Source organism: Phaseolus vulgaris, chromosome 7, assembly GCF_051622355.1.
Source record: "Phaseolus vulgaris cultivar YP4 chromosome 7, ASM5162235v1, whole genome shotgun sequence".
In the NCBI taxonomy this organism is placed as follows: Eukaryota; Viridiplantae; Streptophyta; class Magnoliopsida; order Fabales; family Fabaceae; genus Phaseolus; species Phaseolus vulgaris.
In genome coordinates, this window is record NC_143504.1 from 55,526,141 (window position 1) to 55,553,364 (window position 27,224).

The following is a 27,224-nucleotide window of genomic DNA, read 5'->3' on the forward strand; positions in this document are numbered from 1 at the left end:
TATTTTCTAATATTAGTTTTTATTTATTATTTATTATAGTATATTAATTAATATCACATGCTAAATTACAGTAGTTTATGACAAAAATAATAAAAATAATCATAATAATTAAAATATAAAATAACTTTTATCAAAATTAATAAAAAAACGTTAATCAACATTATTCTAAAAGTAGTAATCCAACAATGTTTTCTAATAATGTTTTTCAAATATACTATATATATATATATATTTATATATACTATATATATGTTGTTTAATTTTATGAATTACACCACCGTTTTAGAAAAAAAAATACGTTGAGTGAATGATAATACTTTATAAATAAATATATTAACGTAATATATTTATATATTATAAATATAATATTCAATTCAGATAATTCACAATATAGAAAAAGAAGAATTTTAATTCGTTTACTCCTAATTATAATTTTTACTCAAATAACTTTTTTGTCCGGTATATTAAATTAATATAACCAAATCGTTTTAAGAATGACTTTTAATTTTTTTTAAGAAAATAATTAATTGATACTTGTTTGAAGAGAAATTGTTTATGATTATAAACAATATATACTAAGTTTGAGAAAGAATAATTCACATGTGAATAAAAAAAATCATAAAAAATAATTACATTATAAACACAAATGAGTTACATTTATACATTCAGGGGAAAAAACCCTAGACCCTAAAGACTTTCAAGGGTTGGAATTGTGTTTTTATTAGTCTAAATTCACACACACACACACATATATATATATATATATATATTACTTTATATCTTTATAAAATTAAATTGTAGTAACTCACTATATACAAAATAATAATAATAATAGTAATAATAATAAACTTATAAATTATAACCTCAATACTAACTAGTATTTATAAAAAAAACACATGTGAAATTATTTAAGGAGAAAATATAAAAAAAATCCGGGTTAAGTTAGTCAAAGAAAAATCCTTTTGTTCTTTTTTGAAATTTTTATTACAATATAGTTTTAATATCATATATTTAACTGAGTATTTTTTTATAAAAAAAATATAAGCATATTAAAAACAATTTTTTGAGTATATGAAATTAAAAGGTAAGCTTATATCACTTTTTTCATAACTAATAATAAATTTAAAAGAACAGATTTTATTGAATTTAAAATTTAATTTGTTGATTTTCTAGTTTTACCTTTTAAAATCTAAATAAGAATAAACCCTAAAGTAGGTGCAAAACCCTAATTATAGAAGAGACTCCTTCACTCTCTTCTCTTCTCTTCTCCGCCTCTCCAAATCTTTTTCCTTCTTCTCTCCGTTCTCTCTTCTGAAGTGACTATCATTCTCATCTCTTCTCTGTTGTGACAGCGGTTAACACAAAATGGTGAAGAAGAGCAAGAGTACGAAAACCCTTATTCCTATTCTTTGATTCCAGTAGTGTGCAATGTTTTTTTTTTAATTAATTTTTAATTATTGTGGTGGAATTGTTTCGTTGCAGAGAGTAAGAGTAAGAGGGTTTCGTTGAAGAAGAAGTACAAGGTGATACGGAAGGTGAAAGAGCATAACAGAAAAAAAACAAAGGAAGCGAAGAAGCTTCAGCTGAGTGGGAAAAAGAAGGTTGAGAAGGATCCAGGTATTCCCAACGATTGGCCCTTCAAGGAACAGGAACTTAAAGCCCTTGAAGCTCGAAGAGCGAAGGCCATTGAGGAATTGGAGCAGAAGAAAGCTGAACGCAAGGAGAGGGTAATTGTTTTATCTTTATTAAACTTCCCATTTCATGCACTTTTCTTTATCATTGATTGTGATTTGTTATGTTACATGATAAGTTAAATGAATAAATAAATAAATTATGGTATAAGTTTTACGTAAACCGTGTTCTTGTAGATAGTTATTCATGGACAATTGGGTTTTGAATGTGATAGGAAGAAAGATGAATGACAGATGATAATGAGGGTGTTTGATTGCTGTTGGTATATTCAAGTGTTTTTGTAGTATTATATCCGTGCAGATTGATGTCCACTTCAAAATGGGGATGGAAAGTTAAGAGTGCTACGAAGAAAAGAGAGTCATTTGTGATTTCTGCAGTTAGAAACTCACTATTCATTACTTTTTTCAGGCTCGTAAAAGGAAATTGGGCTTGCTAGAGGAGGAAGATGACTCTAAGTTGCAAGAGAATTCTAAAAAAAACAATAATGATTTTGGTACCGCTGGGAAGACAAGAGGTGTGAATTTATTTGTAATTTGGTGACAGTTTGGTTAGTTTAAACTATCAAGTGCTTACTTGCCTATGTTCTTACATTTGTTATTTTTGGTTTTATAATTCCACAGATAGCTCAGATAGAGCCTTTTACAAGGATCTTGTTAAGGTCATTGAAGCCTCTGATGTCTTACTGGAGGTCCTTGATGCCCGGGATCCCTTGGGGACTCGCTGTCCTGAGATAGAAAACATGGTGATGAAATCGGGTCCTAATAAACGTCTCGTCTTGCTTTTAAATAAAATTGGTAGTTTACTGATCACATTTCATTCTCCTTTCTCCATTTTGGAATATTTATTTTGCACTGGCTAATCATTTGACCCTTATAATAGATCTTGTGCCTAAAGAAGCTTTGGAAAAGTGGCTCAAGTACCTTAGAGAAGAATTACCTACAGTGGCCTTCAAGTGCAGCACACAACAGCAAAGATCAAACTTAGGGTGGATATCTTCTAAGAAGGCCAAATCAAGTGATATTTTGCAACTAAGTGATTGTCTTGGAGCTGATACTCTCCTCAAATTGTTGAAGAATTACTCAAGAAGTCATGAGGTAACATATTTAATGGTGATGGCTGTTTGTAAAATTGCAATTTCATAATGAAAAAATTGTGCTGAATTGGTTGCTTGTGAATCATTTGACAGAGTTACAATTTTGGTTCTGATATTGTGCTTCCCTCCATGGAATTATTATTATTCTTATATTAGAGTTAATTTGAAGAAATGTTTGTAGGTGGATGTGTATTGTGCACCTGGCTCCAAAAGAAAAATAAAGTGGTAGATCACACTTTTTCTTCACATGTTAGTATAAATTAAATTATTACTAAACCCTATGTCTATAGCACAGGTTCCTAAAATGATATCACCCCTAGTCTGTACTTGAGAATTGTTGGCATTGGTGTGCTCTATATATTGCTGATGCCTTTTTTCTGCATCAGCGTTTCCTGTGTAAGATAAGTATCAATCTTATTACACAGGGTTTTTTTCAGAATCAGCGTTTCTAGTGTAAGATAAGTATCAATCTTATTACGAAGGGTTTTTTCTCACTATTGTGGTGTTGGTGATATTTTATCTATTGAAAATGATTTTGTTATCCAATATATTTTCTCCAGAATCAGAGTATAGAAGTGTCTGTTTAAGTGTAATTCAAATCTAGAAAAAAAGTTTGTAAGGTGAAGTTTACACCTAGTTGCACACACACACCCATATATATGTACACATGTATTCTATTGTAGTCATATCTAGATGACACTGGAATGTGCCAATTTTTGGTCAATCACGCAGCAAAACTAAAATTAAATATTTTTAGTTGGAAGAGTATGCTTTAGTGGACATCTGCATGGGTTATCATTTGCTACCTTTTGGGAATTTTGCATTTGTCTGATTATTTATTTTCCCTCGTGTAGTTACTTTTCTAGTCTTTATAATGTCTATTGCTTATCCATTAATTGTTTTGTTTTTTTCTGCTTTTTTCCTTTGATTTTAGATCATTCATTGTTTTGTTGGTTTGCTTCCTTGTCTTGACAGATCAAGAAGTCAATCACTGTGGGTTTGATTGGCTTGCCCAATGTGGGTAAGAGTAGTCTTATTAATAGTTTAAAAAGGTGTCATGTTGTCAATGTGGGCTCTACTCCGGGGTTAACAAGATCAATGCAAGAGGTTCAATTGGACAAAAATGTTAAGTTGCTGGATTGCCCTGGTGTTGTTATGCTGAAGGCTCAAGAAAATGATGCTTCCATTGCTTTAAAAAATTGCAAGAGAATTGAGAAGTTAGAGGATCCAATTAGCCCAGGTATACTAAGTTGCTTCCCCAATTATTATCTGGTTTATTCAGGTGTTTATTTGCATTACTGCATTTCGAAATGAATGGTAGACTATTTATAGGAATTTTACATGAAAAAATAGTAAAAGAAAATGAGCTTGTGATATTGAAGAAATACTAGTCACAGATTGCAGTTTTGCTAATTATTGGTGCATTTGGTTTGACTAGTTGCTGCATGTATAAGGGTTGCACTTTGTCCTTAAACTTGTGTGTTATAAGCAGAGGTGCTGTTGACCCATTGTACATTTGATTTAATATCTGGTTTGGTGTGAGTTTCTTATCCTCTATTGCTCCATTTTCTCAAATAGAATGACTTTCATTTATAAATTCAATTATTTCCTTAGGTTTCTATTTTTGCAATATTTACAACTTTAGTTTATTTTGTGTGTTACAAATGATGGTGTGAATGAGGTTAGTCTTTGGGCGCTGTGTGTGTACATTTTTATTTTACTATATGGTTATGTGTGGTTTGATCTATCATGGTCAGAATGTTGGTGATAAAAGCACCTTTTCATTAATTATTGTTACTTATAAAATAGAGTTCTGTTAGGTTTTAAAATGCAATTGATAGGTGATGTAGTAGAAAGTTGGATTTTTCTATGTGAAGGCTGTTGGATTATGTTCCCTGTTGTCTTGTTTTAAAATTCTATGGTTTTACATTTTGTTCAAATATAAACTAGTGTTTGATTTAGTGATTGAAATTACTTAGAAGTTTGCACCATACAATTATTTTTATTAATGTAAAATCCTGATTTAAGCTGTAGTGACTCTTGTTAAATAAATTGAAAGACTTATTCCTTTTCTTTTAACTTGGACAATGCAGTGAAGGAAATTCTAAAGCTCTGTCTGCCTGAGCAGCTGGTAACTCTGTACAAAATTCCCAGTTTCAATGAAGGTGATGTTGACGACTTTTTGCGGAAGGTAGCTACAGTTAGGGGAAAGCTCAAGAAGGGTGGAATAGTTGACGTTGCTGCTGCTGCAAGAATCATTCTTCACGATTGGAACGAGGGTACACATACATGGAGTTTCTTAAATTATAATCAGAGAAATTGATAATTTTCTGTGTTTTAAGTTAAAAATGAGGAAGAACTGAACGCAGAAATTTCTCTTACTGTGTCTATGTTTCAGGTAAAATTCAGTATTATACCATGCCCCCAAATAGGGATCAAAGTGAACCTTCAGAGGTGAAGATAGTTTCTGAACTTGCAAAAGAGTTTAATATTGATGAAGTCTACAACAATGAATCTTCATATATTGGGAGCCTTAAATCTGTTGATGACTTCAATGCTGTTGAAGTTCCTTCAAGTCAGCCTCTCAATCTTACTGAAATGATGTTGGAGGTTTGTTTCTTGAAACCGTTTAGACTTGGAAAAAGATTCCTTGGGAATTGACATATTGTTGATATCAATCGTATACTGGAAATTTGAATGTTTTCACACTTATGTTGTAGGATGAGACACAAATCAAGTCAACTGACCAACACGAAGGTCCGGAAAATGTGGCTGAGGTGGATGAAATCATGGAAGATGATGGTGGGAAGAACAAAGATAGAAGTGTAGCAAGTAAGCAAAATGAAAAATTGTATACTGCGGACGGTATGCTTAATACAAAACTGAGGCGCGCAGAGAAGAAGAAAAGAAAAAAGGCTAAGAAAGCCTCCTCGGATCCCATGGATGGTGATTACGATTTCAAAACTGATTACTTTAAAAAGGGAGACTCAATGGTGGATTCCGAAGACAACCAGAGTGAGGATGATGATGAACTAGTCAACTCTGAAGTGCCTATGTCTGGTATCCAAATGAACGAATGATAAACATGCCAGCACAATCATTATTTAAACATGATAAAAGGTTTCACCGAGGTATCTGCAAGATCTGTATAATTTTTTAGTTCTATTATGACTTTTGATCTTTGTAAGAGTTTTATAAACCATTCTTAAATTATATGCTATATTTAAGACTATGCTTTTGCACTTGGTTTTATATTCCATTAAACATTGAGTCATGGATTTTAACTATTATATGAAATGAAAATCCTAGACCATTAAGGTAAAAAGAAAGAAAAGAGACGGAAGAGAAAGGATATAGAAAATTACGTTATTTGAAATGACTTAAAAGATGAGTTAAAGGAAAAATCATTATTTAAATTTTTAGAAATTAAGATAAAGTTTCATGAGAGGAAGTATTACATTTTTTTAGAGGAGTTCACATTCTTCTAAAAGTATACAATTGATACAAAGGGATAATATCAACTTATACAAGAGTCCTGAACATTCAAAGTGAACCAGAACTAAGTTTTGGAAGCTTTCCTTGTGTGATTTTATCTTGCAAGTTTGCAAAAGGTATAGTCGACAAATTACATCCATTACTATAAGCTTTCCACCCTTAACATAAGCTATGTAAATAACATACTACAAACCACCTGTTATTTTAGTTAACCTGCAGAATCCTTCGAATTAACCACACCATTGCAGCCTCCATACCATTGTAGCAGTAATCTTAAATCTCAGATTAAGAAAAACTAACATCTTTAACACTCCTCCATTCTGGTACACCACACACTATTGCTCTGGATCCAAATGCACCAACTAATTAGCCACACCTTAATACTCTTTTAATTTAGCCACAAAAAGCCTATGTTACATCATATCATCCTTAACTTGACAAGGTAAAAATGGTGCTTATGCAACCCATTGACACCACATTTACCAAATCTTCATAGCAGTGTCGAGTTCCTCATAGCCTTATCAACGTCAAATGAAAAGGTTTTCAAAAACATAAGAAAATTAATTTCGATACGGTAAAACCAAACTCTGAACATAATCATAAGAGAAAAGATTCATTTTGAATTTGTTGTATTTTTGACGACCATCTATTCTTTTCTCTCTAATGTTGTACAGAATAAATTCTCCTTTATTTGTGTTTGCAAGCACCACAACGTTATCATTCTCACACATATAAAGAATCTCCAAGTCATCGCAAATGGGATTATAGAGATTAAGCAACTTTGACCAAGATTTTTCATCACTAAACTCCCTCTTTAGCCAAACAACCAAATAATGGCCATTAATATGAGAAAGACCCAAACAACCCTTCAAAGTCACAAGAGCAGGCAGAAAAGGCAAGACTTCTGAAGTGCCATCAGGCACAGAGAAATAACTACATGTCTCCTTCTTTAGATGGTAAGAAAATATTTCTAACTCGCTCATTTTAACAGTTCCTAGTTGTTTACCATCAGAACAAGATTTGGGAAATACTAACCAGTTTAAAGTGCCACTCACACAAGTTCCAAGCCCAGTCAGAGTGGGAACAGCATCACAAGTAAAAGTTTTTCTCCAGCATTTATCTCCTGAACAATAAACTCTTACATCCAGTTTCTGCGAATTTTTCCTATTATTATCTAAAAACACAACTTGGTAGGTGTCACTCCAATCATCGTACCCAAACCCAATCATAAACATGTAAGGATAGTTATAATGGTCGGGATTAAGACGAACATGTGGAGAATTTTTAGACATGATCCTTGTGGCTGGATTCCCAAACCGAACCCAGTATTCTTTAAATTCACAGTTATAATCTCCTAAACAAACCAAGCCATTGCAAACACCCAAGATACTGTAATTACGGTCAAATGGACGATATTTGTGACTTAAAGTTTCAAGGGTGGAATTTGGGTTGTCAAGTAAATCTTGTACCGGGCAAACTATGGCAAAATTCCTTCTTTTTGTGTAAAAGTAATCATGGAAGGTCAATAGGATGTGAGTGTTTTTGGAGGAGCGTTGAAGGTGCAGTTTCACAAATGTAGAATCAGAGATGAGGTGATTCCACCCTTTTGAAACGCGCTTCAATCGCAGGAGATCCTTCACAGAAAGCCTGCACAAAATTTCCATGAGCATATCTTAGGGAAGAACACAACTATTCTGAGAAGAAGACATTGATGTAGAAGGAAAAAACCTACTTTTTCTTGACAAAAAGTGCATAATGGAGAATGAAGGAACAAAGGAGAGGAAAGTCTCATGGTGAAGATGAAAACACAGCACAACATTTTATACATAGAATGAACAACATAACCCACACTTATTCATTTATTTTTTTATTTTTTTATTTTATCTATTAAAAAGATGTGACTAATAGTTTTGATTGTAATAAATCATGATGATGTAAAAGTTATATAAGAACATCACAACCTTGTTAATTAACACCTTCTCATATGAAAATAATAAAAAATCATTGTCTTCTTATATCAATTACAATATATTTTATATCAATACAAAAAATTGTACATTTCTTAATACAGAATCAAAACAAGTAAATAAGATGAAAAAGTAAGATAATAGTCACCTTACCTGCATATAAAAAAATAAATGACAAAAACTCAATTAAAAAATATATAATTTTTTTTAATCAACAAAAAATAATAAATACTCAATTAACAATATCCAAATTTGTTAGATTTACTCAAATCTTTTTAAGAGATTACGTATATACTTAAAACTGTAGGTCCCACACGCTTTGGTTGAATACAAACATTTATTAAACCATTTAATGAAAACAAAACTTTTAATTGCTGTCATTATTAAACTCTTTAATATAAATAGAGTGAATTCATTGCAATAATTAATGCTTTAAAGAAATATTTCAAAAATAAAAACATAACACATCCCACTTAAAACAAAATATTGGAAGTTTTATGAAAGACTTTTTCCTTCAGTTTTATGAAATAAAAAATAGATTTTTTTTAGTAAAAACCTTTCTTGTTAAGCAAGAAATAAAAAATAGTTCAATATTAAACTAGTTATCATTTTAATAACGTATCAAACAATTGCTTAAAATATATCTATCACAACAATTATTTTGTTTATCATCGATTACTTTTTGTTATTACCTCATTTTCAGTTAATTTACATATACATGTTTATTTTGATATAAAAATAAAAGTATAAGATAGAAAATTTTATAAATATTTATTAAAATAAACCTTAAACTAAGAAAAGAAAGGAATAACATTTGGATTAAAAAACAATTCTTAAAAAATAGGTAATATTTTTTTATAAACAGTAAAAGTACATTATTTTACACGTTAAAACATTTTATTTATAAAAATAATTTCATGTCATTAATTATTTTTCAACATTAAACAATAGTGTAAATAAAATATATATTTTTCTTTTTCATATAATATATTTGTTTTCAAAAACAAAATTTACAGATATAATAAAAATGGAGTAATAACTATTACACTGCGTGGAAAAAAAACTATTCACAATACTTTTTATTTTATGCAGTAATAGCTATAGTCTCTTCATGCCATAATTATCACAGTTTTAACTCCATATTCTCATTCAATAAAATATATTTTTTCCATTAAAATATCTCTATTATATTTATTTAAAGAATAATACTATTGTAGTAAAACATTTTAAGAAAGAGATATATATTAATTATTATTCTTAATACATATAAAACGTGTCCCTCCAAAAGTCTCTAACTAAACTTCTTCCATTTTCATTTATAAACAAACAACAATTAAATTCACAAGTTTTTATAAAATTTCTTTTAATGTATGATTCTTATAAATCCTAAACTCTTAACCATAAATCATAAATTCTAAATAATTATTGCTATAAAAAAATTATATAATTATATATAAATAAAAGAAAACTTTGAAATTATATAACCATAACTATACAAAAGAATAACTTTTTTATTATAAAATGTTTGACATTTAAACCGTATTTAAAAACTTGTTAGTAATTGAAATTGTCAAAACTAATTCAAATAGAGCTCCAAAATTTTAATTTAATTTAATTTTGGATTTTGTATTAAATTAAAATTACACAAAAACTTATTTGAAAATAAGTTGTTAGATTCAAAATAAAAAACTGAACCCAACTACTAATTAGTATATCTAAATATAATGTTATATTTAAAAGTTAATTAACAACTGACAAACATTTCATATTTCTTAAAAGCTGTTTTTCTCATTATATTCTAATTACACTATATTTATAAGATTATATAATTTATATATAAATATAAGAAAAAATTGAAATTATATAACAATAATTCCAAAAGAATAATAAGTTCTTAGTGACTGAAATCGTTATAACTAATTCAAACAGAGCTCCAAAGTTTTATTTTAATTTAAGTTTGAATTTTGTATTAAACAAAAACTTATTTGATTTTTATATTTAGTTTAAGTGAAATTTTAATAAAAAAAATTAAAGCATTTTATTTTTAATAATTTTATTTTTAAATTTAAAATACTAATATATGTCATTATAATATTATAATGGATTATCTAAGGAATATTTTGATTTTTTCTGGTGTGAAAGTTTTTTTTTAATAAATTATCTTTTCCAAACTTGAAGATATATTCTTTCCTAATATATATTCACCCAAATCTCTAGAGTTTTCTTTGGTAATATGATAACTAATAATGTATTGATTATAATATATGTGATTGAGTATATCTTCAGGATCAGTTTATTTTCCCTTTAAATACTTTTGTACTCACATTTTTTCTCTTCTTTCTAAACTTCAAATTTAATCAAATAGTAGATACACTTACCGAAAAAATCAATAAATCAATATTTTATTTTTAAATTTAAAATACTAATATATATTATTATAATATTATAATGGATTATCTAAAGAATATTTTGATTTCTTCTGTTTGAAAATATTTTTTTTTAATAAATTATCTTTTCCAAACTTAAACATATATTTTTTTCCTAATATATATTCACCTATATCTCTTTGTTTCTTTGGTATCGTTGCAATTTTTGTCTGAACAAATTAACTTTGACACGTTTGTGGAAACTAGGGTTTTTGACCTTGTTTTCTTTGTGTGCATCTCATCACATAAATGTCTTCATCATCTCAATGTTTTGCAGTTCTTCCTAAAGATGGGGTTCCAAGAAAGGATCTCATGCGATTCAGGTGCACTTCAAAATGGATGAACTACCTTGTCTTAGATCGTGCATTTGTTAAACTGCACTTTCAAAGGTGTTCAAAAAATACTAACATCTTATTCACCATCGTAGACTACGATAACAATGAAACCATGTATTGTGCGTCATCATGTTCTTTACAAAGTTTACTTCAAAATCCATCATCCACTGTTGATTATTGTCATCGATTCAACCGCAATTACACTTGGGTGTATGCAATGGCTTGGTTTGCTTGCAAGATTCTTACCGTAGAGTTGATTTTGAAGAATTCTGGGTTTGGTTTTGGAATCCATCCACAAGGCTAATGAGTGAAAATTATCCACGCGTGCGCATTCATTCCAATGATTGTAACCACTGTTAGTTTAAATTTGGGTTTGGCTATGATGATTGGAGTGACACTTATCAAGTTGTTTTTTGATAATAAATCACAAAAAGTTGTGAAACCTCTTACACAATTTAATTAACATATATTTAATTCCAATATGGCAAAATCAAGCTCTGAACATAATCATATGAGAAACAAGAAAATTTGTTCTTGTTGAAAAGTTCAAAACTATATTCTTTAAGTGACAAATGTTGGTGAAATATCTTAAGTTGTGATGCTTTGATCACGTTGAGTCTTTATGCAACTTATGTGTGTGGTTATCATCGAGGGGAAAAATTCATGAATAAGTTAAAAATATTTTGATACGATTTGAAGAATGAGAAATGCAATTATTTGTCAATGCCTGATGTTCATATTGAAGGGCCATCTGATGTGCCTGTGATTGAGGTTTTGAAGGGATGTTTGTATCTTTCTCATCGTCAAGGGACACAATTTCTCGTTTGGAGAATGAAGGAGTTTGGAGTTGCAACATCATGGACACCGTTGCTGAATATAAATTATGAAGGTCTTCACTTTTATGTTCCTTATGACATGCCAATTATTCCAGTGATTTTGTCCATATCTCACAATGACAATTTTCTGGTGTTTGGAAGCTATGGCAATGCAGAATTCCATCTATACAATAAGAAAGATAATAGCATATATAGTTTTGAACTTTTCAAGGAGAACAACTTTTCTTGTTTCTCATATGATTATGTTTAGAGTTTGGTTTTGTCGTATCAGAATTAAACTTATGTTAGTTAAATTGTGTAAGAGGTTTCACAACTTCATCATTTCAAGTGAATATATATTGTGTTTATTACTGTGCTGCATCATATATGAAGTGTTTTTACTAGTAGAAATTAAGGTTTGGTCTTAATCTCATCAAAAATATCGTAAGCTATTTTTTATTTTCTGATTGGTGTCTAGAACCATTGGTATCTGCTCAATTTAGTTTTTTATAATAGAATTGGGATACACACTAATTACGTTGTTGCTAGTTTATGTTTGATGTTTCTAAAAAGTCTGTAGACATTTGCTTGGTCCAGCAACTTTGCTATTTGCACCACGCTTCTTATGTCCGCACCCGCCCTTTCTGTAAAGCTTTTCGGCTGGTCCAGCTGTTTGTTATTTGTCACCCCTGTTTTTATTTGTAAACTCACAAGCTTTCATTTCCTCTTGAGAAAAATCTGGACACATACGTTTGCCCAACATTTCTAATATATAAAATAGAAAATAAATAAAAATATAACTTTGGTAGTATACCCTAATAAATTTTAAATATACGTATGGTTGTACACGTCATTTGATACGGTTGTTGAGTATTTGAATTATGATAAGCATTGCCTTTTACTTAATATATACATCTTTTCCAAAAAATTATAAAAAAATGTTCTTAATAATATTTACACAAATAATCAACTGTTTATAATTTATACCAATTTATAAATTATAGAACTTATTTATTAAATTATATATATATATGAGTAATTAAATAAAGTAAATCAGTTAGTATATAATTTAAGAAAACAATGTAAAATTAATAATCCAAAATAAGAACACTATTAATGTATGTGTCTTCTATTATTGTTAGTTGTGTGATTGTTGGTATATAGAGTGAAGTAGAGTATCACTAACATGATTTAATTTGAAGAGAAAAAACCATTAAAATTACAAGTTTTACATTAGGATATGCTATTTTAAGTTTTTTATTAAGTGATAAACCTTTTCAAAAAATTATATCATAATCAATTTTGCAATTAACAAATATAACAGTAGTATGCATGGAATTATTTTATATATAACTATACAACAAAAATGATTTCAGGAGTTTAAGGTTGTATAATAAAGAAGACTACTATTAAGAATAAATAAAAAATACACATTAACAAATTCTTCACCAACCAATGAATATAACATCATTTTCAATTTAAAATCTTAACATCATAAACATTTTCAACCTAAAATTTTAACGTTATAAGTATTTTCAAAATAAAATCTTAACATCATAAGTTTTGTGAGTTTTTTTTTCACTTTATTTAACTTACTTATTTCTATACAATATTATAAACTAACTCCTAAATATTTAACCTCTAATTTCAGCATTAATGTATGCACATGTGACATTAGCAATTCCTAAATTGAATGCATCACTTCCATAGATGACTGAATTGAATGACATTAATTTTCAGAATGCATTCAAAATGTTTGTAGTATTAATTTCTAAAATTCATTTAATTCTAGACATGAATGCTTTTCGGAAACTACACTGAATTTAAAAATGCATTAATTCTAGAAACTCAACTCGGAAACTAGCGAGAGATGAATGACAAAAAAAAAGTACTAGGAGTTATTTTTGAAATATATAAAATACAAAAAAAGATAAAAAAAACTATCTTATAATTTATTATATGAGCTTTATTCATTCACTAATTGAAATTTTCATACATTTCACTATAAGAAAATCATTAAATAGTAATCAGAGACTAAAAATAATTAGTCTCTATATTGACTAGATTAGATACTTAAAAAATATTCATATCTAAAATGATTTTTATTATTAATAAAAAAAATTAAAATAATTTCTAAATTGGTATCTAAGTTAATTAGCTACCTGATATTTAACTACTAATATTTAGTTTTTAAATCATTCTCTAAATAGTAATATAAACTAATTTAGAATATAAAGTAGTAAGTAATTAGTGTTATATACAAATTTAGAAACCATTTCAGAAACTTTTATTAATAATAGAAACCACATATTAATAATTTTTTGTATTTTATAAAATCGTCTCTAATTTAGTCAAATAATAATTAATTATTTTGGTTTCTATAATTAGTTTATATTCAATGATTTTCTTGTAATATTTGATCATTTCGTATCAGTGATACATCCTAAAATTGACGGTTAAAATATTTATTGTTAATATAGTAATTAATTATTTTTTAAGAATAATTGAATTTTTCGTTTTCATAATTAATTTTGATTTAATACGACATCAAATAATTTATGATTTGTATTTATTTTAATTTTTTATTTATATAGAATATTAATTAATTTAGGATATTTATTTATGAATTTTTAATAATTTAATAATTTATTTAAGATTTTTTAAATATGAAATTAAATAATTTAGATTTGTATTTATTAAGATTTTGAATATAGGAAGCTTATTTATTTTGAAATTTTAGTTATTTGAGACATTAAATAGTTTAGAATTTATATTTATTTAAGATTTTGAATAATTTAAAATTTTATTTATTTTAATTTTTGATTTATTTAATATTTTGAATAATTTAAGAATCTTATTTATTTTATACTTTTATTTAAATAGAACATTAAATATTTTAGGATTCTTATTTATTTAAGATTTTGAATAATTAAATTTTGTTTACTTATAGAAAATTTCAATTTAAATAGGATATTAAATAATTTAAGATTTGTATTTATTTAGGATTTTGAATAATTTAAATTTTTTATTTTTATTTTTTAAATACAAAATTAAATTATTTATATTTGTGTTTATTTAAAATTTTGATTAATTTAATAATTTTATTTAAATAGTACATTAAATAATTTAAGATTGTGAATAATTTAGAAATTTTATTTATTTCATATTTTTTTAAATACACCAATAAAATATTTTAAATTTATATTTATTTAGAATTTTTAAATAATTCAAAATAAGAATTTTATTGATTTATATTTTATTTTAATAAAGACATTAAATAATTTAAATTTGTATTTATTTATGATTTTAAATAATTTAATAAATTTATTTATTTTATATTTTTATTTAAATAGGACTTAAATAATTTATGATTCGTATTTATTTAAATTTTTTAATAATTTTATTTATGTAAAATATGTGCCAAAATTTGTAAAATACTTACATAAATTTCAATATGTTTATACATAAGATAATTTAATTATATTTATTTTAATTGAATTTTAATCATAAAAGTAAATTTGGAATGTTACACTGTTATTTATTCAAAAATTTATTTTATCAGTCACGTTAGTCACTTTACTTACATATTTAAAAAAATTCTATTCACTTTCCATCATATTTATCTTAATTCAAATAACAATATTTTTCACTAATTTTGACCTTAGATTCACCCAAACTCAATCTGTCAAATTCATTATTAAATCCAAACAAACCATAAAATAAAAGTTACACTAAGAATAACACTATCCATAGTTTAGCGATAAAATCCTCAAAGTATTTCTAATTTTTTGTTGGTTGGTATACACATATTTCTGGCAATGTAAATGTTTTTGACTTGGCTGAAAATATTAGTTTTTGAATCAAAAGGTAAATTTAATATTTTCAATTCTACTTTTTTTGGTATATTTTTTAACTTTCCAATCTCTTAAATTTTGAAATTAACGAATTTCAATATTTTATAATTACAAATTTAAGAATGATCTTAGAGATATTGATTTAATCTTTAACAAACTAAGTTATTAGTTAGAATTTTGGAATTAATTATTTTTTATACAAAAATTACTTTTAGTTCATTTATTTATTTTTTATCTTATTTTTAAATCATTTTCTGAGAAATACTCTTCAAGTGAGATCTATTAACTCAATATAGCTTTTAAATGTTATGTAGATGAAATACCAAAGTTATACAAACATGCTATCAATATTTTTTTTAAAAAAAATTCTCATTTTAGTTATTATGAAACTTAACATTTCAATTATATCTCCTGAAGTAACAACATGAAAAAAAATATTATTAAAAAAAATAAAATGTAAAAATTAGATCAAAACTCATAAATTAAAAAAAAAATGTAGAAATTAGATCAAAACTCATAAATTAACAAAAGCTCTAAGAAAAGACTAGATGGAAACCTATTAAGTTAATTAACAACTAACAAATATTTCATATTTTTTAAAATTTGTTTTACTCAATATTGTAATTACAAAATATTTATAAGATTATATCATTTATGTATAAATACAAGAAAAAATTGAAATTATATAACAATAATTATAAAAAAGAATAATAATTTGTTAGTAACTGAATCGTTAAAACTAATTCAAACAGAGCTCTAAAATTTTATTTTAATTTAACTTTGAATTTTGTATTAAATTAAAACCAAACAAAAACTTATTTGATTTTTATATTTAGTTGAAGTGAATTTTAAATAAAAAAAATTAAACCAAAAGTTACAAACACCATATAAGTTTGTAATTTATAACAAATTTTAGTAAAAAAAAGTAACGTAACATATTAATGTATTGATTATAATATATGTGGTTGAGTATATATTCAGGATCACTTTATTTTCTCTTTAAATATTTTTGTACTGAAATTTTTATTTTTTTTTTAAATTTCAATTTTAATCAAATAGTAGTTACACTTATCGAAAAATTCAATTATTTTTAAATTTAAAATACTAATATATATTATTTTAATGGATTATTTAAAGAATATTTTGATTTTTTCTGGTGTGAAAATATATTTCTTTCTAATAAATTATCTTCTCCAAACTTGAAGATATATTTTTTCCTAATATATATATTGACTAAGATATCTGTGTTTAGTTGGTTATCGGATTTGCAATTTTTCTCTAAACAAATTAACTTTGACACTTTTATGTAAACTAGGGTTTTTGACCTTGCTTCGTTTGTGTGCATCTCATCACATAAATGTCTTCATCATCTCAATGTTCTGCAGTTTTTCCTGAAGAACTGATGATAGATATTATGTCAAGGGTTCCAGTGAAGGATCTCATGCGATTCAGTTGCACTTCAAAATGGATGAACCATCTCATCTTAGATCGTGCATTTGTTAAACTACACCTTCAAAGGTGTTCCAAAAACACTAACATCTTATTAACCACAGTAGACTACGAGAACAATGAAACCATGTATTGTGCTGCATCATGTTCTTTACAAAGTTTATCTCAAAATCCATCATCTACCATTGATTATTATTGTCATCGATTCAACAACCACAATTACACTGTCTTGGGTGTATGCAACGGCTTGGTTTGCTTGCAAAGTGACACTTACCTAGTTGTTTTTTTGGATAATAAATCGCATAAAATAGAGGTTAGTGTTCATTCTTTAGGTGACAGTTGTTGGAGAAATATCTTAAGTTGTGATGCTTTGGTCACGTTGGGTTTGAGTGGAGCTTATGTGTGTGGTACTATAAACTGGTTAGGAGCTCCCAAATCCGGTTTTCGTTATGAAGGGGAAAATTTCATGAATAAGTTAAAAATATTTTCTTACAATGTGAAGAATGAGAAATACAATTATTTGTCAATGCCCGATGTTCGTTGTGAAGGGTCCCCTGATGCTCCTGTAATTGCGGTTTTTAATGGATGTTTGTGGTTTTCTTATCGTCAAGGGACACGATTTCTTGGTTGGACAATGAGAGAGTTTGGAGTTGCAAAATCATGGACATTGTTGCTGAATATAAATTATGAAGATCTTCACATTCATGTTCCTTATGGCATGCCAATTATTCCAGTGATTTTGTGCATATCTGAGAATGATGATGTTTTGCTTGGAAGCTATGGTACTGCAGAATTCTTTCTATACAATAAGAAAGATAATAGGATAGATCGTTATGAACTTTTCAATGACAACATGTTTTGTTGTTTCTCGCATGATTGTGTTCAGAGTTTGGTTTTGCCATATCCAAATTAAACTTATGTTAGTTAAATACTTTTCAATGACAACACATGTTTTGTTGTTTCTCGCAGTGTTCAGAGTTTGGTTTTGCCATATCCAAATTAAACTTATGTTAGTTAAATATTTTTCAATGACAACATGTTTTGTTGTTTCTCGCATGATTGTGTTCAGAGTTTGGTTTTGCCATATCCAAATTAAACTTATGTTAGTTAAATACTTTTCAATGACAACACATGTTTTGTTGTTTCTCGCAGTGTTCAGAGTTTGGTTTTGCCATATCCAAATTAAACTTATGTTAGTTAAATACTTTTCAATGACAACACATGTTTTGTTGTTTCTCGCAGTGTTCAGAGTTTGGTTTTGCCATATCCAAATTAAACTTATGTTAGTTAAATACTTTTCAATGACAACATGTTTTGTTGTTTCTCGCATGATTGTGTTCAGAGTTTGGTTTTGCCATATCCAAATTAAACTTAGGTTAGTTAAATTGTGTAAGAGGTTTCAGAACTTCATTATTTCAAGTGAATATATATTGTGTTCATTTCTAAAGAACTTCATTCGCTTCGCCAAGCAACTTTACTATTTGCACCACGCTTCTTATGTCCGCACCACCCCTTTCTGTAAAGCCCGTAAGGTTGTACACGTCATTTGATGTACGTTGTTGAGTATTTGAATGATGATAAGCATTGTCTTCTACTTAATATTTTTTTTTCCAAAAAATTATAAAAAAATGGTTTTAATAAGATTTACACAAATAATCAACTTTGTATAATTTATATCAATTTATAAACAATAGAAGTTATTTATTAAATTATATATATATAAGTAAGTAAATAAAGTAAATGAGTTAGTACTTCACATAATTTAAGGAAACAATATAAAATTAATAATCCAAAATAAGAACACTATTAATGTATAATGTATGTGTCTTCTATTATTGTTAGTTGTGTGACTGTGTGGTATATAGAGTGAAGTAGAGTATCACTAACATGATTTAATTTGAAGAGAGACAACCATTAAAATTACAAGTTTTCCATTAGGATATGCTGTTTTAGGTTTTTTAATAAGTGATAAACCTTTTCAAAAAATTATATCATAATTAATTTTGCAATTAACAAATATAAGAGTAGTATGCATGGAATTATTTTATGTATAACTATACAACAAAAATGATTTCATGAGTTTAAGGTTGTATAATAAAGAAGACTACTATTAAGAATCAAACAAAAATACACATTAACAAATTCTTCACCAATAAATAAAGATAACATCATTTTCAATTTAAAATCTTACCATCATAAATATTTTCAATCTAATACTACAAGAAAATCATGAAATAGAAACCAATTTTTAGAAATCAAAATAATTAGTTACAATAATAACTAAATTAGAGAATATTTTAGAAACTAAAAAAAATTGGTTTCTAAATTAGTTTCTATTATTATTAAATAGTTTCTAAATTGGTATATAATTAACAACCAAATTTTTGCTACCAAATTTTCTTGGTCGCTAATTAGATACCAATTTAAAAACTATTTAACAATAATATAAACTAATTTAGAAACCAATTTTTTTTTAGTTTCTAAAATAGTTTCTAATTTAGTTACTATTGCAACTAATCATTTTGGTATCTAAAAATTGGTTTCTATTTCATGATTTTCTTGTCGTGTAAAATTTTAACAGTTTTGTGAGTTTTTTTTTTCACTTCTTATTTAACTTACTTATTTCTATACAATATTATACACTAACCCCTACTTTAACTCCTAAATATTTAACCTCTAATTTCAGCATTAATGTATGCCCATGTGACATTAGCAATTCCTAAATTGAATGCATCACTTCCATAGATGACTGAATTGAATGACATTAATTTTCAGAATGCATTCAATATGTTTGTAATATTAATTTCTAAAATTCATTGAATTGTAGACATCAATGCATATATCAACAATTGATATTTTAAATTAGTCTCATTGTAATCCAGTAATAAAAAATATAATCATCCATCTATGGTTTATTTGAATGATTTATAATGGTAACTAAGATCCAATTCAAAACTAATGAACAATTGTTTTATTAATTATATTATAAATTAAGCATAATAGCCACAAGGTGATGATGATCCAATCCAATGTAATGGAGAAGGGATTCAAAAATTAACATTTGATCTATAAGTATGACCAGGTGTCCAACCATGAGGGATGACATTGCTAGCCACAACAGTCTTCCTAGACCTAAAGTTGGTTAGCTTGATAGATAATGGTGCTCTCAGTGGTGACCCTTTGTTAAATTTCCAAACTGCACCCCAAGATTTTTGCATGGGAATCCATGATCCTGCAGATTCTTCCTTCAGTTCAACCTTGTCAAGTTCACCATCTCCCTCCTCGTATTCAACCATCACTGCAAAATATTCTTGGTTCGATCCAGAGTCCACACGAAAAGCTATTGACATGCCGCGATACTCGCATTCAACCCTGCAAAAATTCAAATTCATCATTTTTCTCTAGAGTAAATCCAATTTTTGTACCATTTTCAGAGACAGAACGTTGGAGATTTCATAGAGACGAGGACAATTCATTGTATATAAATGGTTGCAAACATAATCTCATGAGTCGGTTTCATGAGGTTGAGGTAGTTAAAGTCCACTTTGTAATATGGTATCAGAGTCATTTCAAGTCTATCCTAACGAGGGTTTGTTGGGCTTATCGGACCACCTACTATTAGGCTGTTATCGGACCACCCATAATATGCAAACCTCATCTCATAACCGGTTTTATGGGATTGAGGTAAACTTAAAGTCCACTTCGTAATACAGAAACATGAAACATAATTAAAGCATATTTGAAACATGACTATGAAATACTGATAAAAATGTAAACCTATAGAAACTAAGATACCCACTTGCTGTATTCAATGACTATTTTGCCAGCATTGCGTAGCTGATTGCCTTGCCCTGGAACTGCCATTGCACCAAAAGCAGCACCACTCAAATCAAAATGTGCGGCTTCACATTCAGGACACAGATCAGTGATCACTACCCTCACAGGTTTGCCTGAGCACGCTTCATTCCCTCTGCACTTCACCTGAGAAATTGTAACAAAATTGGAATACCAACGTATATATTAATAACATATTGATACATTTTCTGTGTGATGTTGTTTAAAATTTATTAAGTATTTAGATACGTATATGTTTTAACTGGCACCTGGTAACAAGAACCACAGCCTTTGCCTGATTCAAACAATGGAGGGCTTCCTGCTGCTATCATTGATGAGAATGGAGGCACCCCAACAGTGCTGCCATAACCACAAGCACCACCTACATATATAATTAACAAATTTTCTTATTCAATATTCCTTTCAACCATTTTACCAAGGGAAAACTGCATGTGTCTAAACTTTTCTAATACCTTCACTTCCATCCCCATTGGCAGGTCCATACCAAGTAGCCACACCAGGTGACCAATTGGATGAATCAATGGAAGCATTAGCAATTTTTTTGGGGTTGAAACAAGAGGAAGGGACCACTAGGAGTATTGAAAGTGAAGCCAAAAGATTGAGTGAATGAGAGAATGCAGGTTTATGTGTAGGAGACATATTAGTTATGACAGTATCACTGGGATGCTGTTACTTCCCTTAGGTGCTGATAGTTTGTGATATATGTGTGAAATATAGGTGGTGCATAGTATGGTATTTATAGGAGTAAACAAGGTTGGTGAACCCCAAAACAAGTAAAAAGTATTCCATGTGTTTAATTCATGACCCAGAACTTTGAGTCTCTCTTTGAATGTTTACAAAAGAACAAGACAAATGTCACATTTCCCAAAAGAGTATTTGATTATTTGACCACCAATGTATCAAATTACATAAATTACATCTTCCAATACTTTATTATTTTACAAAATTGTCCCCGTCACATAAGTAATAGAGCATTTGAAGAAGTTGTATTATGAAGCACAGAAAAAATTGGTTGTAAGAAAATCATTTTGCTTCCCAAAATATGGTTTATTAACAGTTGAACTCACTATCATACAAACTTAATAATGATACATTGACCACCAAACTTAATAATGATACATTGACCACCTTGTTCTAGATTTTTTTTATTAGCAAATAACAATGAAATTAAATGAGACCACTACAGGGGTGGTCCAATCCTTATACAGTAAAATGATGTTCACAGAGTACCTTTTCAACTACATATCAGCCAATAAGACCTCCTACCGTCTAACCCATCTCTACCAAAATAACAAAGAATAACAAGGAACAATCATTGACCACCTTGGTCCAGTGATATGAAGAAATGATATTTTTGTCATTTCATACAAAAAGTTGAAATTTTAGATAAAGAAATGAAGTTGTATACTGGTGTAAGTTGTCAATATATCACTTCTCATAATAATAATAAAGAATAAGAGACAACATAAGTTAGAAAGTAAACTAAAGAAAAAACAAGGAAGAAATCAACATACAAAATTAAGGTAAAGTGTTAATGAAAGTCAATTTACAAAATTAACTGTAAAAAAATTATAATTACAAGTTTTCCTCTTTAGAAGATGAACTCTAATAAACAGACTGGCTTGGTATATAATTTTTTTAGTATGTCAAGTTTTTTTATCAATAAAAATAAATAAATAAATGTGATCTTTCAGAAATGGTTCAACCCTTATACATCTTGGACTAAAGGCCCATACAATATTCCAAACAAAAACAACAATTACTACTAATATTAGGTAACTTGAACAATAATTCTCATTTATTTGTAATTGTTCCTATACATATTCAACCTAATATATACATAACTACAACTTCACTAAAAGATTTAGTATTTCAAAACTCGTGTATAATCCCTTCAAAATCCATACAAACTGAAACATCAAAAGCATTAATAATGATATATGATCTACTTTTAGTAGACGTTGCAAAGATTAGACGGGTTAGTATTAGTGTTAGAGAGACTATCTTATAAGTATGATTAAATTTAATTTTGGATTTTGTATTAAATTAAAACTACACAAAAACTTATTTGAAAATAAGTTGTTAGATTCAAAATAACAAAACTGAACCCAAAACTACTCATTATATCTAAATATAATGTTATATTTAAAAGTTAATTAACAACTAACAAACTTTTGATATTTCTTAAAGGCTGTTTTACTCATTATACTATAATTACAATATATTTATAAGATTATATAATTTATATATAAATACAAGAAAAAATTGAAATCGTATAACAATAATTATACAAAAGAATAATAAGTTGTTAGTAATTGAAATCGTTAAAATTAATTCAAATAGAGCTCTGAAATTTTATTTTAATTTTGAATTTTGTATTAAATTAAACCAAAAAAAAAACTTATTTGATTTTTATATTTATTCGGAGTGAATTTTTAATAAAAAAAATTAAAGCAAAAGTTGCAAACACCATATAAATTTGTAATTTATAATAAATTTTAGTCAAAGAAAAAGTAATGTAATATATTCACACTATCTTCAATATGATAACTAATGTATTGATTATAATATGTGGTTGAGTATATCTTCAGGATCACTTTATTTTCTCTTTAAATATTTTTGTACTGACATTTTTTCTCTTTTTTTTAAACTTCAATTTTAATCAAACAGTAGTTACACTTACTGAAAATATTCAATAAATTAATATTTTAAATTTAAATTTAAAATACTAATATATATCATTATATTATTATAATGGATTATAAAAGAATATTTTGATTTTTTCTGGTGTGAAAATATTTTTTTCCTAATAAATTATCTTTTCCAAACTTGAAAATATATTTTTTTCTAATATATACATTGACCGCATCTCTTGATCTCTTTGTTTCTTTTGTTATTGAATTTGCAATTTTTTCTGAACAAATTAACTTTCTGTAAATTAGGGTTTTTGACTTGCTTCCTTTCTGTGCCTCATCACATAAATGTCTTCATCATCTCAATGTTCTACACTTCTTCCTGAAGAAGTGATGATGGAGATTTTGTCAAGAGTTCCAGTGAAGGATCTCGTGCGATTCAGGTGCACTTCAAAATGGATGAACCACCTCGTCTTAGATCGTGCATTTGTTAAACTGCACCTTCAAAGGTGTTCCAAAAACACTAATATCTTATTAACCATTGGAAACTACGAGAGTAATGAAACCATGTATTGTGCGACATCACTTTCTTTACAAAGTTTTCTTCAACATCCATCATCCACCATTGGTCATTCTCATCGATTCAACCGCAATTACAATGTCTTGGGTGTATGCAACGGCTTGGTTTGCTTGCAAGATTCTCACTATGGATTTGATGGTCAAGAATTATGTGTCCGGTTTTGGAATCCATCCACAAGGCTAATGAGCGAAGATTCCCCTCGCCTGCGCATTCCTTCCAATGATTTTGGCTACCCGTTTCAATTCGGGTTTGGCTACGATGATTGGAGTGACACTTACCAAGTTGTTTTGTGTGATAATAAATCACAAAAAATGGAGGTTAGTGTTCATTCTTTAGGTGACAGTTGTTGGCGAAATGTCTTAAGTTGTAATGCTTTGGTCACGTTGAGTCTTTATGGAGCTTATGTGTGTGGTACTGTAAACTGGTTAGCTGTTCCTAAATTCGATTATGCTTTTCAATGGAAAAATGTTAGCATGAATGAGTTAATAATATTTTCTTACGATGTGAAGAATGAGAAATGCAATTATTTGTCCGTGCCTGATGTTGATTGTGAAGTGACCCCTGAGGTGCCTGTGATTGAGGTTTTGAAGGGATGTTTGTGTCTTAATCATCGTCAAGGGACACAGCTTCGTGTTTGGACAATGAGAGAGTTTGGAGTTGCAAAATCGTGGACACCGTTGCTGAATATAAATTATGAAGATCTTAACATTCATGTTCTTCATGGCATGCCAACTACTCCAGTGATTTTGTGCGTATCTGAGAATGATAATGTTCTATTGCGTGGAAGCTATGATACTGCAGAATTTATTATGTACAATAAGAAAGATAATAAGATACTTCGTTATGAAGTTTTCGAGGACAATGACTTTTATTGTTTCTCATATGATTATGTTCACAGCTTGGTTTTGCCATATGGAAATTAAGCTGTCTTATGTTTAATTAAGCTGTCTTATGTTTCTTAAATTGTGTAAGAGGTTTCACAACTTCATGATGTGAGATTAATATATTGTGTTATTACTTTGCACCTATTCGGCTGGCCCAGCATTATTTTGCACCACGTTTCTTATGTCAGCACCACCCCTTTCTAAAAAACATGGGCTTTCAGCTGGCCCAGTAGTTTTATTATTTGTGACCCCTGCTTTTATTTATACACCCAAATAAAATTTAAATATCTGATCATAAGTATCATCTTTTATTCAATACCTTTTTTTCAATTTTTTTTTTAAGAAAACATGTTTGAATAATCTTTACACAAATAATAATATTATTTATAATTTACACTTTATCCACATCATTCGTAAAACAGTATTATATCTTTTTCAATCAATATAAACAATAAAAAACATAAAATATGAAAAAATTTAAAAATATAAGATATAATTAACTATGGATTTTCGATTTTGATACTATTAAGAATAAAAAAAATACACATTAAGAAAATCTGCATCAATGAAGATAATATCATTTTCAATCTTGGCATCATAAATATTTCAACCTAAAATTTTAACATTATAAGTATTTTCAATCTAAAATCTTAACATTATAAGTTTTGTGACTTTTTTTTTTCACTTATTATTTAACTTAGCTGTCTGTTACAATATTATATACACTAACTCATACCTTAGCTCCAGAATATTTAACCTCTAATCTAATCATTAATATATTTTTTAGAGATTAAAAATAATTAGCTACTACATCTGATTAAATTAAATACTATTTTAGACATTAAAAAAATTATTGATTTTTAAGTTAGTTTATAGAATTGATAAATAGTTTTTAAATTGATATCTAATTAATTACAAATATTTTAACTATCAATTATTTATATTCTAAATTTGATAAAAAAAATCTTGATAAATATTTAAATACTAATTTAAAAACTATTTATTAATAATAAAAACTAATTTAAAAATCAATAATTTTTTAATCTCTAAAATAATATCTATTTAATCATGGTCTTATAATGCATGTCACATTACCAAAATATATAATCATGTCATGAGAAGAGTCTAACATCACGAATCAACGATTTATTAATAAAAGTTAACTCAGACTATAACAAGCAATGAGATAAAATATGTATTCAAAATTTTGAAAATATGATATAGAATAATGACATTCAGGCTTAAAAAATTGTAAAATAATGATAGTTAAATTGTAAAATACTTAACTTAACCTAATTAATTTTTTAATTTTGTATATATGTTCACTTTCTCAATGTAATTCTGCAGATTATGAAATTTATTAAAAAAAATACATATATTTCCATAACATATTAATTAGAATGCATTAAATATGTTTGTAATATTAATTTCTAAAATTCATTTAATTCTTGACATTAATGCATTTTGGAAACTACACTGAATTTAAAAATACATTAAATGTATTTTAAAAATTAACTCGCTAAAAGTTAAAATTTTAGTTTATCCTCTGTTTATATCAACTCAACTCGAAAACTATGAGAGAGATGAATGACAAGAAAAAATATAAGGAGTTATTTTTAGAATATATAAAATGCAAAAAAAAAGATGGAGTAAAAAAATTAACTTATAATTCATTATCATGAACTTTATTCATCCATTACAAGAAAATTAAGAATTTTTTTTCGTATCCGGAATTTATGAATATTAAAAATTTTGATTTCTATAAATGATAAAATTTTATTTGGTTGATTGAAATTATCTCTAGGAATATTTATGAATATTAAAATTTTTGATTTCTATAAATGATAAAAATTTATTTGGTTGATTGAAATTATCTCTAGGAATATTTATGAATATTTTCTAATTTATGGGAATTAAGAGGAATTATTTTCAAAATAATGTATTAAAAATATTACTAAAATAAACTGCTTTCCATTTTAATTCTTAAATTAGATCGCTGGAGCCGAATTGTCAGCTTAAAACCTTGTATTGAAAAAGGCCCTAATCGATCTTAAAAAGTAAAATTCCAGCTTCATTTTTTATTTTATTTTTAAATAAGAAAAAAGGGAGGAAAATCTAAAATTCAAAACTTAAAAATTTATTTTAG

At 27.4% G+C, this 27,224-nt stretch overlaps 6 protein-coding genes across 6 annotated transcripts; 4 read left to right on the forward strand and 2 right to left on the reverse strand.

Moving 5' to 3' along the window:
• Positions 1-1,177: 1,177 nt before the first annotated feature.
• On the forward strand, positions 1,178-6,017 carry NSN1 (GTP-binding family protein). The gene is made up of 9 exons (XM_068637726.1): positions 1,178-1,384; positions 1,483-1,727; positions 2,101-2,206; positions 2,313-2,486; positions 2,572-2,786; positions 3,761-4,025; positions 4,879-5,064; positions 5,184-5,395; positions 5,506-6,017. The coding sequence occupies exons 1-9, from the start codon at positions 1,366-1,368 to the stop codon at positions 5,863-5,865; spliced, it is 1,782 nt and encodes a 593-aa protein (XP_068493827.1). The 5' UTR covers positions 1,178-1,365; the 3' UTR covers positions 5,866-6,017.
• Positions 6,018-6,177: 160 nt separating this feature from the next.
• Positions 6,178-8,139, reverse strand: LOC137829441 (F-box/kelch-repeat protein At3g23880). The gene is made up of 3 exons (XM_068636245.2): positions 8,130-8,139; positions 8,013-8,067; positions 6,178-7,927 (listed from the first exon to the last, which is right to left on the reverse strand). The coding sequence occupies exons 1-3, from the start codon at positions 8,137-8,139 to the stop codon at positions 6,841-6,843; spliced, it is 1,152 nt and encodes a 383-aa protein (XP_068492346.2). The 3' UTR covers positions 6,178-6,840.
• Positions 8,140-10,922: 2,783 nt separating this feature from the next.
• Positions 10,923-12,094, forward strand: LOC150026005 (uncharacterized). Its single transcript, XM_090304853.1, has 3 exons — positions 10,923-11,127; positions 11,247-11,363; positions 11,754-12,094. The coding sequence occupies exons 1-3, from the start codon at positions 10,923-10,925 to the stop codon at positions 12,092-12,094; spliced, it is 663 nt and encodes a 220-aa protein (XP_090160979.1).
• A 4,940-nt stretch (positions 12,095-17,034) lies between these two features.
• LOC137829442 (F-box/kelch-repeat protein At3g23880) lies at positions 17,035-18,039 on the forward strand. Its single transcript, XM_068636246.1, has one exon. The coding sequence runs from the start codon at positions 17,035-17,037 to the stop codon at positions 18,037-18,039; it is 1,005 nt and encodes a 334-aa protein (XP_068492347.1).
• Positions 18,040-20,074: 2,035 nt separating this feature from the next.
• LOC137830408 (putative expansin-B14) lies at positions 20,075-21,673 on the reverse strand. The gene is made up of 4 exons (XM_068637727.2): positions 21,434-21,673; positions 21,230-21,342; positions 20,926-21,107; positions 20,075-20,498 (listed from the first exon to the last, which is right to left on the reverse strand). The coding sequence occupies exons 1-4, from the start codon at positions 21,618-21,620 to the stop codon at positions 20,174-20,176; spliced, it is 807 nt and encodes a 268-aa protein (XP_068493828.1). The 5' UTR covers positions 21,621-21,673; the 3' UTR covers positions 20,075-20,173.
• A 2,289-nt stretch (positions 21,674-23,962) lies between these two features.
• On the forward strand, positions 23,963-25,117 carry LOC137829443 (F-box/kelch-repeat protein At3g23880). The gene has a single exon (XM_068636247.1). The coding sequence runs from the start codon at positions 23,963-23,965 to the stop codon at positions 25,115-25,117; it is 1,155 nt and encodes a 384-aa protein (XP_068492348.1).
• The last annotated feature ends 2,107 nt before the right edge of the window (positions 25,118-27,224 follow it).

Coding starts and splice junctions, on each gene's coding strand:
- NSN1 (XM_068637726.1), top strand. Junction 1,728..2,100: donor AAGCTGAACGCAAGGAGAGG/GTAATTGTTTTA, acceptor TACTTTTTTCAG/GCTCGTAAAAGGAAATTGGG. Junction 2,487..2,571: donor CTTGCTTTTAAATAAAATTG/GTAGTTTACTGA, acceptor CCCTTATAATAG/ATCTTGTGCCTAAAGAAGCT.
- LOC137829441 (XM_068636245.2), bottom strand. Junction 7,928..8,012: donor GCACTTTTTGTCAAGAAAAA/GTAGGTTTTTTC, acceptor AATTTTGTGCAG/GCTTTCTGTGAAGGATCTCC.
- LOC150026005 (XM_090304853.1), top strand. CDS start 10,923: ATGTCTTCATCATCTCAATGTTTTGCAGTTCTTCCTAAAGATGGGGTT. Junction 11,128..11,246: donor TAACAATGAAACCATGTATT/GTGCGTCATCAT, acceptor TTTGCTTGCAAG/ATTCTTACCGTAGAGTTGAT. Junction 11,364..11,753: donor TTCCAATGATTGTAACCACT/GTTAGTTTAAAT, acceptor TTCATATTGAAG/GGCCATCTGATGTGCCTGTG.
- LOC137829442 (XM_068636246.1), top strand. CDS start 17,035: ATGTCTTCATCATCTCAATGTTCTGCAGTTTTTCCTGAAGAACTGATG.
- LOC137830408 (XM_068637727.2), bottom strand. CDS start 21,620: ATGTCTCCTACACATAAACCTGCATTCTCTCATTCACTCAATCTTTTG. Junction 21,343..21,433: donor CAATGGGGATGGAAGTGAAG/GTATTAGAAAAG, acceptor TTATATATGTAG/GTGGTGCTTGTGGTTATGGC. Junction 21,108..21,229: donor GCTGTGGTTCTTGTTACCAG/GTGCCAGTTAAA, acceptor ACAATTTCTCAG/GTGAAGTGCAGAGGGAATGA.
- LOC137829443 (XM_068636247.1), top strand. CDS start 23,963: ATGTCTTCATCATCTCAATGTTCTACACTTCTTCCTGAAGAAGTGATG.